The sequence below is a fragment of the Salarias fasciatus genome, chromosome 10, assembly GCF_902148845.1.
Source record: "Salarias fasciatus chromosome 10, fSalaFa1.1, whole genome shotgun sequence".
Taxonomy (NCBI): Eukaryota; Metazoa; Chordata; class Actinopteri; order Blenniiformes; family Blenniidae; genus Salarias; species Salarias fasciatus.
Window position 1 is genome coordinate 10,401,455 of NC_043754.1, and position 13,312 is coordinate 10,414,766.

Here is a 13,312-nt window from a genome sequence, read left to right on the forward strand (position 1 = left end):
ACTTTTTTTTTTTTCTTAAGTTTAATGTTAAAAGCATGCGTGTACACAAATGTTCACATTCAAGAGTTTTTGCATGATTCACAAACAGCTCCAACAAACATTGTATCGATAATGTCGGCAAAAATCTTCTCAAGTCGCAAAATCCCCAGTTTTCGGTGTGCGTGTTGTCAAAATGTCACTCTCACAGTCTGGATTTTTTTTGCTGGCACTTAAACTACAACTACACAGTTACTTTTGTTGTTTCATCTGATGGAACAAACTGACGCCGCCCATCTGATAAAGACAAACATTCATGTCATTCATACTTAAAGTAGGCTGAGCATGTTTCCTGACAGCCCCTCCTTTTCCACTGACGCTTCTCCTCTCTTTATTTCAGCTGTTCTACAAACTTCGAGTTTATCTGTTTCTTGACAAAGTAAGTCGACAAGCGAAGCCAGTCCGGCAGGAACAATGCGAGAGCCACGTTCTGCAGGGAGAGTTGGGAAAAGGGAGACGTTAGAATATCTCAGAGGAGGGTTTTTGCTCAGATCATCGTCTGCCACGTCTTCTGACCTGCAGCGCGTGTGACAGGCAGCCGTTGGTGTAGCTGGACTGACCCACGGTGTTCAGGGCCTCGCGGGCGAAGGCTGAGGCGCTCTTCACACAGCAGTTGACCTTTATGTTGTGGGTCATGTTGGTGGACACCAAGGAGGGGGCCACGCACTGTGGAAACATCAGCTGAGGTTAAACAGCTGGGGCTGCAGCGGGTTGTTTTTGTTCAACAAATGTACATTTCGTGAAAAATCTGCCCGATGCAAGCCCATACAGGTATGTGTCAGTTACATAAGATAAAAGGTCAAACGCTCTGTTGAAGTAAATATGACCTTTAAGTCTTTAGGTGGCTAGTCCTTTAGTAAACTTTGGTAAGCTCTGAACACTGTGTGGGTCAGTTGTTGTAATAATTTGACGTTAGAGGAAGATGCTCCGTGACTTTGATGATCTGGATGTTCATGTTTCTTGAAATAACAAACTAAGTTGGATGAAATATGGAAAATGTCTAATTAAATTTCATGTGTTTTTTTTGTTTTTTTTACCTCTTATTGGTTTTTTTCAACCAAACTTGACTTGTGACCACTGACACTGATTCAGATTAAAAAAAAAAATCCTGTAATTTATTTACAATTACTTCAATTTTTAAAGCTTATAATTCAAGTATTTGGATTCATAGTTACATTTTCTAAATCAAAACCAGGGTTGTCAGAGAGCGCAGAAAATCCCTCCAATAATAACAGAGGAGCATGAATTGACGCTCAGAAACCAATAATGTAATTACAGACAATAAATAATGATTTTATCCATTTCAATGTAATAAAGTCAATAACTTAATAACTTCACAAGATAATCAACAGTGTCAACGTCAATAGCGTTGATGTTAAGGAATTTTTAAATGTCACTTCAATACTGTGAAAACATCAATAATTACAAATACTAATTAATTACATTGTGGCGTTCCTCAAGGCTCCATCCTTGGACCTCTTTCATTTTTCATCTACACGCTGCCTCTGGTTCAGATCATGGAACGTTACAGCATCTATCATATTTATGCAGACGATACGCAGCGCTATATGTTAGTTTCAGTGAATGGCCACGGCCCTTTCTACCTGCTGAGTGAATGCATAAATTAATGACTGGATGTGTTAGAATCTTCTACAACTTAACCGGGAGGAAAAAAAACAAACATATTTATGTTTATGTTATTGTAATGGAATGTTTCTGTGTCTCCTGTCTGTTTGTCTTGGTTATCACTTCCACGTTTACACTTCTCCGAGCGTCAGAGTGCTTTATACTCTACCTGAATAGTGACTCCTTTTGACTTGTACTCAGCTTGCAGACACCGAGAGAAAAATATCACAAAGGCCTGAAATGAAGACAAAGAAGCTCACATCACAAAAGACGCATGGGCCGTCGGCCTGACAGACGGTGAGCATCGGGAGGTCGTGTGTCGGGCTGTGAATGTGCGAGAGTGATCTGAAACGTAGAAAGTACCTTCGTGGCGGAATAAAGACTCAGCAAAGGCTGTGGGCGCACACCAGTTATAGATGAGAGATTAATGATCAACCCTGTTTTTCTGGGGATCAAAACAGAGACAGATATCTACATTTATCATATGGTTTCTTTCTCTTATCGCCACTTTGAAAGTTGCTGCATGTGCCATGTGTACCTTGCAACCATGTCTGGAAGAACCAGTCTGGTCATCTGAGGTAAACAGAGAGAAGAGATTATCCACCACTTTCTTTAAACAAAGTGTAAAAAAACAGCAAATATATATTCTTTAGTTCAAACTATTAAAACTAGTCTAACCTGGGTGACAGACATCATGTTGCAGTTCAAAACCTGAGTGATTCTCTGTTTGGGACACAGAGGAGAAAAAAAAAAAAAACATGATGAGAGATCAGAGACAAACATGACCTAAAATGACCTGAACCAGTAACAATACATCAACCGTTAAGTTGATAAGACAACAATCACCTTTGCTGCATCTGGTCCACAATCCAGAAAATAGGCAAAGTGCTCGTTGTACATCATTCCCACGTTGTTGACTTCATCATGGAGACACAAAACAGGAAGAAATGTCAAAAAGCTAATTTTGTGGGTTCACATATGACTCTGTTACTGAAAAGTATTTTTGTTCAGCTACAGTCAGCCTTTTGATGAGATAATTTAGCAGTTGAATTCTCTGGAAAAGTGTCATAAAACTGTCTGTACATAACAAAAATAACACATGAATCGATTTTCAAACCCTGTCATCCCTAAAGTCATTTCAGTCATCCGTAACTTATTACGTTTCAACCAAACTCATGCTTATACAACAAAAACTGAGGAAGAATATGTTCTGATTAGCTTTGTGAGGTGGTGCCGCACCCTCTGCTCTTTGAAAACATCGGAATTAACTCTTAAACATGTAGATGTACCAAAAGAAGGAGCTATATTGTTTTAGGCCAAATGCCAACTTCGAGGAATTGTGCAATATTCCCGACAGTGAGACTGAATCACCTCCTCCACACAGCTCCTCTGGTCTTTTGATTCTCACATCAAAGATAATGAAACACACACGGTCCTTTGTATATGTTCTAAAACACATTGTCCCATTACCCAGAATTCCAATCTCCAGGTCTCGCAGTGCATCCGCTATGGCAGGGTAGATGCTGTCCCCTTCTGCGAAGTCCGCTTGGATGATACGAGTCTTTCGTCCAAACTTATTCTCTAATAAGAGACAAAGAATAGTGTGAGTTCCGCTGAAACACGGCGGCTGAACACCTTCACGGCTTCTTCACTCGACTCACCGATCTCTTTGGCCACTCTCTGAAGCTTGAGATCGGATCTGCTTACCAAAACAACATCCAGACCTCTCCGTGCCAGCTGGAAGGAGACATGTTGACAAACAGGTTTTGTGACAGCCACAATCAAAGTTTATTCTGCGCGGGGCGAAATCTGACACTCTCGGCCTGAAACAGGTCAAATCTGGACATGGAGTACTCAGAGGTCTCGCTGTCGGGGGATGTACTCGCCTCTTCAGCGTACGCTTTACCGATACCAGATGTGGCGCCGGTGACAACTGCAGGAAAAAAACCAACACACACAGATTATAGATGAAACAAGTTACGGTCAGAGATGAAAACATCTCCACACTTGATCCATCATCGGGGGACGGCAGGAGAACCTTTCATGCAATGAACACTTTATAGAGTAAAGAACCAGATGTGGTCCTATCCAGCTGTTTCTTGTTTCCTGAAAACTTGCCATTACAAGTTGTTAACGGTAACGGGGCACATCGCATTTCTGATTGAAAACTATTTTTCGCTTCTGGTAACATTTAGTGATCAGGATGGAACAACAGGAATGCGAAAGCTTTTCTAAGAATCCCAGAGAGAGATTTAAAGGCCTATAAAAGTGTTAACGATGCTTCGCCCTGTAAAAGCACAATACAAGCATACCGCTCCTCCGGAAGATTTTGATCCGGTTATTGAGGGCTTTAATTAATTTAAGCCGGTTACAGAAATGATGCCAAAACTTGTATTTTCTTCTCCCGAATGAAAAATCAGCCCCTAGTTTTGTGTTTTGTGATTTCGGATCAGCAGCACTGTGCGAGTTATTTAAAACCATTAAAAGAAAAGCCACTAATTACTTTGCTACCTGACCAGTTGACAAATCATTAATGCAGCTGCAGTGTTGGAACTGTATGTGCCAGTTTGATGAGGTGAGCCGCCCAATAAATTCAGCTGACGTTACATCAGTTGGTTATGTAAACCGAGTTACTTTTTAAAAAGTCCGGTATGCAGTCAGAGAAAGAGACACAATTTTGGGTACTGATGCAAAAACTTGGCTTAACCGTTTCTCTTGTAATGAATGAATGAATGAATGAATAACGACAGCAAAAGCTTAAAGTACAGCAGACAGAGCTTAGAAATACAAGCCAACATTTTTTAGGACTCAAACACATCACAGCTTTGGCTGAATATAACATTGCGCAACAAGCGAGACAGCAGCTTCACAACAGTTTTCATGAATGGCAGAAGTAACGCGCTCATAAAAATTTGCTGTATTGTATTGACATCATTCATTTAATATCAGTTGCTAAAGCATCACTGCCAGAGTTTATAATAATGTTGTTCCCAAAACTGCTAATCACTTACATTTTTACAGTTTTAACACAGTGACCACATGCTGTATATGTTGATTCGTTGAAACTGTCCACTTTGCAGGAAATCTTCAAAAGTAATAATAAGAATTTTCAAATCGACTGATTTATAAATGCAAACAAGGTCAGAGATAATTGTGAAATGTGTCTTTTTGGAGATGAACTCCGCTCCTCTCTGTAGATCTACAGAAAGGAGTGGTGTGCAGCTCCACACAGAAGTTATTAGTAAAGCAAACAGTCAGAGGGAAAAAGACACACACACACACACACACACACACACACAAAGTTAACACAAATAAGAGAACAGGATTTTAGAGAACATCATGCTGCTCCTCACTCTACCTGCCCATTTTCCATAGGTCCTCAGATCCACCTGCCAGTGCTCTGATAGAATGAACTCGCTGTACAAACACCAACATTTCCATAAGAGTCTCAGCAGGCAGAAAGAGACAGTGAAGCCCCCAACAGTGGCCAGCAGATCATGAAGTGACATCTCGCTGCAGGGCTTCTGGCTAGAGAGGGTTTCCTCGTCGCAGCACACACAGAAATATGCCAAAGGTGTTCACCCAACATTTTATACTACAGGAACTCAAAAAACCCTTTCAGGCACTAAGCTCCTCCCACGTTGCTCCACCCCTGACTGTGTGCTGCTGTTGTGAGGGTGACAGGCAATAAACATTGCTCAGTACAAAGAGATTTATGAGAATCTGCTCAAAAGCCACAGAATGGAAAGGTAAACGGTGTAAATTAAAGCTGCCGATGCAGGCATAAAGACACGCTTAAAAATCTTGCTCTGAATCTTGTTCAGTCGAGTCCCTCCTGTTGGATAAACTTCCTTTTCTTCAACTGTGTGCAGACCTGTCCAGACAAGAAACTCAAGATGAATTCCTGCTTCAGTCCAGTGACGAGTCACCAGAGGTCACGCAGTGAAATAACCTGTCCTAATTCTGAGGGGAGCTCCCTCATCTAATCTCGAAAGCCCAAAACAAAGCTTTGAGTCATCGAGCGGCTGCACCAAAGATAAGGAGCAGTGCTGCAGGCGTGCATGTGTGACAAGTGATAAGTTTCTGATGCAGTCACAATCTGGACAGTTCTCGTGTCAGCAGAAACAGTCCTGCCCATCTGTGTTAAAATTCCTCATCTGGACACTGATAAAGAGCAGAAACCGTCGATTGAATATCAGAGCGATAGTCCACAAGTGGCACACACACACACGTGATCCAAGTGATGAGACGGAGCTGCTTATCATGGGGAGGATAGAGATTTTTCTGTTTATCCGATAAGTCACTGTGTTTTTAGAGCTGAATCAATGAGCTCAGCTGCTCTCTTGTTGTGAAACAATCATGATCTTTCATTTCATTTCCTTATTCTGAACACTACAATGAATCAGTGAGGAATAGAAATCAACATTCTTCTTACGATGCTGCTTAAAATAATGCCAATATTTGTGTCATTGTAACTTGCATCATGGGGTTTTTCTGGTTTTTTAGGCCAGATAACCATCCTGACGCAATCGTCATTCCAACTCAGAGCTCCTCAAACTAAAGGTCAACACTTAACCTGATGTCGTTATTCATTACTTTGTATTACCATCTGTATTTTATTATTTGTTTTGTTATTATTTCACTGGTCTGATGCAATTAAGAGCTGCTAATGGGCAGCTTGTTTCAATGAATAAAAAAAATAACTAATGGTGTTGAACATTAATATATTCATATGAAAATATATCAGGAGGCAACAAATGAACCAGAGATTTTTTTTTTTTTTTTTTTGGTGTTTGAGAGAATCTGCAAATACTCGAAAGACATTCCAAAGAAATGATGTGTAATGCCAAAGCAAACCAGCCTGAAGAGCAATTATTTACTGGCACCGAGTCTGCAACAGGATCTTGGAGCCTCCCATTTCCAACGATGGCGGAAGGCAGGAACCAAGAACAAAAGGAGCATGATCCTGGAGGAAGTAGGGAAGCTGCAAAAAGAAGGACGAAGATCAAAGAAGATCTATGGAGATTACGGTCTTTCCGTATCTCCTTCCTATTGCAGTCCGTGTATGACACATCTCCAGCTCCAGAAAAGCCTACACAAATGGGTCGTGAGAGAGGAGAGGGGGTAGAGGGGCGGTGTGACGCATATCCTGTCAGGGTGTAAAATAGCACTCGCCATACGGGGGGTACAGGTGACGCCATGGCGAGAGGCGCCCGGGACACTGACACTCTGGAGAGATGCATGAAATGTGATCGGAAGAAAAACGACAAATCTCTCACAGCGCTGCAGGCTGGAGAGGATGGAAAGCACGGCTGACCCCAGAGGAGGTCAGCTGTAGGGGGTTCCCTCCCCCAGAATCAGGGAAGCAGAGAAAGAGCCTCTTGTTGGTTTTGGAACAGGAGAGAGGAGCTAAGCTGGAAGCCAGGAGATTTGGACCTGATGATCAGCGGATACCGCCTGACAGCATCTTTTGTAATGCTATGTGACAAGCAGTGCTTATGTATGGGTTTTGCATTGTAAAGTGGCTCTGGGTTTAAAAACAGTGTGATTTCACTTGTGATGGAAATTTTGGGTGTAGCTGTCCTTGTATTGTAATGCGACTTTAAGTAGACCTAAAGTCCTTGGCAGATGGCCCCCCTGGCCTTCTGACACTAAGCAGACCCACAGGGGGGGGGTTCTTTCTTGTTTGTCCTGTTATATGTTAAACAGATGTGCCTGCCCCTGACCGGGTGTAATCTCCAGAAGGTATCTGTGGTTTGTGTGCTATTCTTCTAAGATGCATCGCCAGCCACAGGGGGCTGAAGTGGGCTGGGGTGTTGGGGTTTCTGTTCCTTTATCCCTTCATATGTTAAATATATGTCTCCTCCTGACTGAGTGCAGCCTCTAAGTTTTTCCCCATTGGTTTGGCTCATTTCTTCAGACCGAAATTACTTTTTCAAAACTCCAATTATCATTTGGCAAAACGGTCTTTCAGCTCAGCTCAACACCACAGTTCACTTGCAAAAGCTCATATCTCTCCCAAAACTGTTCACTCGTGTTTCAAAGTGACATGTCATTCAGTCAGTGCCACCGAAATGCAAAGATCCTTCTCTCTCTCTCTCTCTCTTTTGGCTCCTTTCTCAAGACACACCGGAATCTCAATTCTCTTGGTTTCCTTGTCAAAAGCAACCTGGACGGTTCAGCAAAACCACATGGTCCACCTGTCAGAGATCAGATGTCTTCCAAAACAGTTCAGTCAGGTGGCAAAACATTTCTTTCTCAAACAAATGGTCAATGCCCTCAAAATGCTTTGTCCTTTTGACACTGTGTGAGCACTACAAGTCGAAATGTTTAGAAGTTTTGACATTAAGGGCAGAGGAATATTGAAACATCCCTCATCTACCTTTCTGTCTGCATCCAATCCTTCATTCACAATGGTTCCTGTGATAGTTTTTTTCTTCATTTTTTTGGGTTGTTTAGCTAACAGAATACATATTGTATAAGAAAATGAAGAAAAAAAAAAGCATTTTACAGTAAGAAGAACCTTCAAGGAAGCTGTTAGAATTTTTAGTCGCACACAAAGTAACTTCCATCCATCGGAGTTCAATATACTGTAAAATAAACACAAAGAAACAAAAATTAAAGGGAAATTGTATGTAGCCCACAGTGCTGTAAATGAAGCTGGGGTTTCACAGCTCACTTCTTCACTGGCCCCCTCCTCACCCCCCTCACCCCCCTCACCCCCCTCACTGTCCTCCTCACTCTCATGCAAACAGACTCATGTCTGGTATTCGCGTATTGAAGTGTGTTATCGGCTATTTTTGACAGTTGAGCAGATGATTTTGCAGGTGGTGACTGACACAATGAAATGATGCCGATATGTTTTGGAGAGAACAACCACTGCACATCCATATAATATAACCTTTTTTACTTCTACATCCAAAACTCTTCAAAGAAATGTAATGAGTTGAAGCAACACAGTGGTGAACATTCACCTGTTACCTATTTGAATACATTCTTCAGTCTTACATCCACCCACATTTCTTGAACAGCCAATAAGCGGGTAGAGAGAGGAGAAATGTTATGTAAGAAGACAAGGATGATCAATAGATAAGCTTTTCCACAGGAGATAGGAGAAGTATTTGGATGATTTTACATGTTGGAGCAGGGGTCAAACATGTGGCCGATAGGCCACAACTGACCTGCAAGATGGTGTAGCGAAGTGTAAAAGTAACAAAGACCGTAATTAAATACGTTTTAATAACAGCAGCTGTTTGTCTCTTGTTGGTTCACAGATTAGTGAGAATATCAGACATCATCTGAACTCAGAACTGAACAGGAAAGGGCTTCGCATTAAAGAAGGAAAAATGACAGGACTGAACTGGTGATTTAAAGGGCTTTTTGTTGTAATTTTACTGGTCTGGTGCAAGTGACGGCCTATAGCATGCACCACCAGGGGGCGCTCCATCACACCGACTGGACAGCTGGATGTGGCTGTTGGGCAGAGAATCCCTGACTCCATGTGGAAACCTGCTCTGCTGCAGCTGCTCCATAACTAGTGGTAAAATGAACACGTTCGTTATTGTGTCATTTATGTCTACAGTTCATAATGTTGCATGTTGTGAAAGTAAAATAATATATATAAAGGTTTTTTTTAAATTTTTTTGTTCTGTTATAAGTTGTTATACGCTTTAATTTCTCCTCTATATGCAGATTGCTACCAGGAACACGCAGCTTCATGCTGACTCCAGAGTTTACAGCAGAGATGGAGAGGCCTCCTGTTGACTCACAGATTTTAAATAACAACCACTCAGACACCTTTCAGGGACGTTTCCCAGCTCTGCTCTTCAGCTCGGACTCCGAGGTCCTGGAAAAGCCGGGTGATGTCAGTGTGGGAGGCTGCCAGATGAATTCACCTGCTCGATTAAGTCGGGTCACACAGGAGGCAAATGTCTAAGCTTTTTCGTTGCTCCTCCCTCAGTCCTTTCCGAGTATTTACTTAAGGGAGTACATTTAATTCCAAGACCGACGTCCTTATAAACTGTCAAACAGCAGATTTGCCAGCCATGTGACTGAGTACATGCCAGTGTCACGGCGCCAGGTTTACCCAGACCTTTAAGGCATTTTCACTGGCAGGCTGACTTTACTGACGAAGTAACTCAGATGTCTTAATTACAGAACTGCCGATATGTGTATGAGAGGATTTGTGTTTGAGGGTACAAACTCTCACCCCAAAGCTTTTCTTTTGAACTTCAGGTGTAGTGTTAGCCGGCGCATTAGGAGATGCTGATGCCCTCCTGTCAGCGCTGTGATGTGCTGCGGCCTGTGCAGTAGGCCAAGCTGATTCCTCCCTCGACTGGCCCTGCTGTGTGTCTGACCTTGCTTCAGAGTGATCTCTGTCAGTGCCGTTAGCCATGTCACTAAGAGGCTTGCAGGCACCGGATCAGTTTAGCACAGCCTCACCTGACTAATCTGATTACTTCAGCGAGGACGCTATCAATGTGCAGGGAAGGATGAAGAAGAACAAACATATCCTGACACTTTTATATGTATGAGAAAACCTTGATATCCGTTGAGTCAGAAATGTGATTTGAGGGCATCTTTGTTTTTAACCTTTTTTTTTTTCTTTTCTTTTGATGTCGTTTCTTAAAAGCCTCATCTCTCTTCTCGCAGAGGCTTAATTTCCAGCTGTAGTACTGCGGTGAACTGTGCATGCTGCCAGGTCAAAAGAGCAACAGCAGACTTCCAGTGGCTTACCACAGATAACAGACAAGATATTTTCGGCCCTCTGCACAGCTCACACAGATCTTTTGGATGTATTAGCATCGCTCCGACATCTGTGTTAGGTGATTGGTTGACTCTTGACCTGTGATTACTGTCGGGGGGGGGGGGGGGGGGGGGGGGGGGCAGGAAGCCTCAAATAATGCAAACAGGAGAAAAGTAGCCTTCACGGCGATTGTTAATTGAAATGGTTAAATGGCAGCAGGAAGCAGTAGTTTCACTGGTATGAGGACAGATTTGTTTGTTTTGCTTCGCTGCATTCCATGTAAGAAGCCTGGAGAGCCGCAGAGCCGTGAGTGGAGGTCTCTGAGGGATTTTGAGATGCAGCAGCAGGGTTATATGAGGCTGCAGGCACAAAGGCCTTTCCTTTAGCACTGCACTGGAGATGGAGGCGATCACATGCATAAGTTAGATTATCCATCAGTGATAAATGTGGTATGGTGGTGTACGCTTTACTTCTGAGACACACACACACACACACACGCACACACATTTATTTGGTTTGTTAGTAAGTTAGTTGCTTCGTCAGTTGTTTGACCTTTATTTTTGCAGACAGTTGCTTAAGATCAAATGATCTCAGTTACGAGGAAGGCCTGGCCAAAATGGCAGGAGGACAAACAAAGGATGATGGACGAACAAAAAAAAGAGAAGCTCCCAGAGAGAGGATGGGGGGATGGAGAGGGCAGGATGGAGCAGAGAAGGAGGTAACAGGGGATCCCAGGGAAGGAAATAAAGACAAGACCACAACACACTATCTATATGTCTGTCTGTCTGTCTGTCTGTCTATCTGTCTGTCTGTCTATCTGTCTGTCTGTCTGTCTGTCTGTCTGCCTGTCTGTCTGTCTGTATGGATGGATAGATGGGTGTCTGCCATATAAGTGCAGACCCTTCTATCCCATTATTCCAGCTAAGCTCATGAAAGCTTAGTTTTCTCACACAGGTGATCTCCCCTCTGCATGCAAAAAAGATGCAGAGAATGTGTTTCTACTTTCACCTTCGTTGTCAGCTCCCGCAGCCCTCCCTCCTCCTGCACACACTCTTTCCACACTAGTATGGATTAAAAGCTAAAGAGGGTTGAGAAGTCAAAGCTTGCCAGTCCTTCCCACTCTCCCCTACCTGATGCCTCTCCCCTGCTCTCTGCCAATCTATTTTTTACCAATCCAAACTCCAGATCAGGCTTGTGTCCTGTTGCTCGGTGGTTTGGGGTGGGTCCCAGTCCAAAACGGCGACAGTAGGAACTGAAGAAGACAAACCTGCTGGAAATGTAGAGGGGTTTTCATTTTGGATGGGGTCTTTTGGGAACTGGAATGTGAAAGGAGATGTTTTCATTTTTTATCTTCTAAGCTTCGAATGACATTTGGATTACTTATGGTATTTTTTCACAAAAAGAACCCTTCGGGAGCGGATCCTCTGACGTTCTTCAGTATTCTTAATCCACTTGGGAGTCTGGATGGTGCTACTCAGCGACAAGCTTCAACCCTGACATGGCTCCTATGTAGACTAACAACTCCAGGTCAGAATGTCTTTTTTTCCTATTTCATGTTTTCTATTTGTTTAAATGGTGTTTTCTCTCATGAGGGATCTTATTTTCGTAGCTCAGATAATTGTGTTGCTTGCACTGTTCATGTATATTTGCAGGAGGTTCTACTGATGAGACTACTGGAACATCAAGGATTGTCTGTCTTAGATTCACCACAGAAGCTACTTATTGTTCAATTTTATAACTTTTAAACAGAGTTGAATGGAACATTTGACCCATTTTTAGAGGCATATTACAGGAGGGATAGTCCGGGGTTCCTCTTAACCTATTAGCACCTGATAAGCCACTGTCAGTGTAAGTCACTTTAGGAAGCTTGTAACTTGCTGCTCACCTGATTTTCTTTCAGCTCACAGGACAAGCCGGGAAAACCTTTTCTATTTTACTTTGACCTGTTCAAATGCAATTTTTGAAACGCTGAAAGTTGCAGGAACTTATATCTGAGTCTTCATCCACACAGGCCCGTCAAATTCAGTCCATGAAAAAACTCTGCCTGTCTTGAAATGTCTTTTTCAGTTCTGAAGTTTCGATGATAATCGCAGATTCTTGCACACTTTTTTCAGTCATATTCACTTGATGGCAGGAGACACTTTCAGCATTTCTGCCATGGACAAAAGTTTCTTTATTAACCCTTGAAAACTGGCTTTTTTGTTGTTCTTATTGTCAGTGCTATTCATACAAACACAATAGTAGAATCATTTTTTTCAATAATTTGTCTGCAATTTATCAGCTGACCAGCATGACATCGAAAACTCTTCAGCAAATTTCCTCTCAAAATCACAATCGAATAGGAAAAACGGAAAAATGACTCAGTGACTGTGATCTCTGTGAAACTGTTAAAAGCTCAGACCTGGATAGGCCTCTGAGTCATGCTGCCATGCGTGGAACCACCTGCCTTTCTTTCAAGAAAATTTAACGCAGCTTATGCACTCGAATAAATGGGTTACACTGTCTTAACTGATCATTATTAATATTTGTGGGGTTTTTTTGTCCATCTTAGGTCACTGTTCATTTGCAATATTGTGACTTCTTAGCTTCAGCTGCTAGCTTTCATTCCTCCTCTGCAGGCAGGTGTTCAAGCCTCTTCTGTCTGTGCTGATACCTCTTAGGAGGGAGGTTGCTTTTTGAAAAAGTACACCTGAGGACAGACTTAACAGAGAAGCATCTGTCTGGTACAAACAAGGTTTTAAAAGATTTGAAGTGTTTGCCACAAAAGACCACAGATTGTGAATTCCCCAGGTTAGGTCACAACGTAAACGTCTTCTCAAAATTTATGAAAGCTGTTGTTTCAGTTTTATTGTATTCAGTCCATATTCCATTTACAATTTAAAATTCAAAAAAGTTCTCTGTCTT

The 13,312-nt window shown here is 42.3% G+C and overlaps 1 protein-coding gene across 1 annotated transcript; it reads right to left on the bottom strand.

The window, feature by feature from the left end:
* Positions 1-2: 2 nt before the first annotated feature.
* On the bottom strand, positions 3-5,245 carry hsd20b2 (hydroxysteroid (20-beta) dehydrogenase 2). The gene is made up of 11 exons (XM_030100401.1): positions 5,021-5,245; positions 3,549-3,595; positions 3,324-3,399; positions 3,133-3,243; positions 2,509-2,579; positions 2,341-2,385; positions 2,201-2,235; positions 2,026-2,107; positions 1,832-1,897; positions 553-702; positions 3-466 (listed from the first exon to the last, which is right to left on the bottom strand). Exons 1-11 carry the CDS (start codon positions 5,169-5,171, stop codon positions 368-370), a joined length of 933 nt encoding a protein of 310 aa, XP_029956261.1. The 5' UTR covers positions 5,172-5,245; the 3' UTR covers positions 3-367.
* Positions 5,246-13,312: the final 8,067 nt, after the last annotated feature.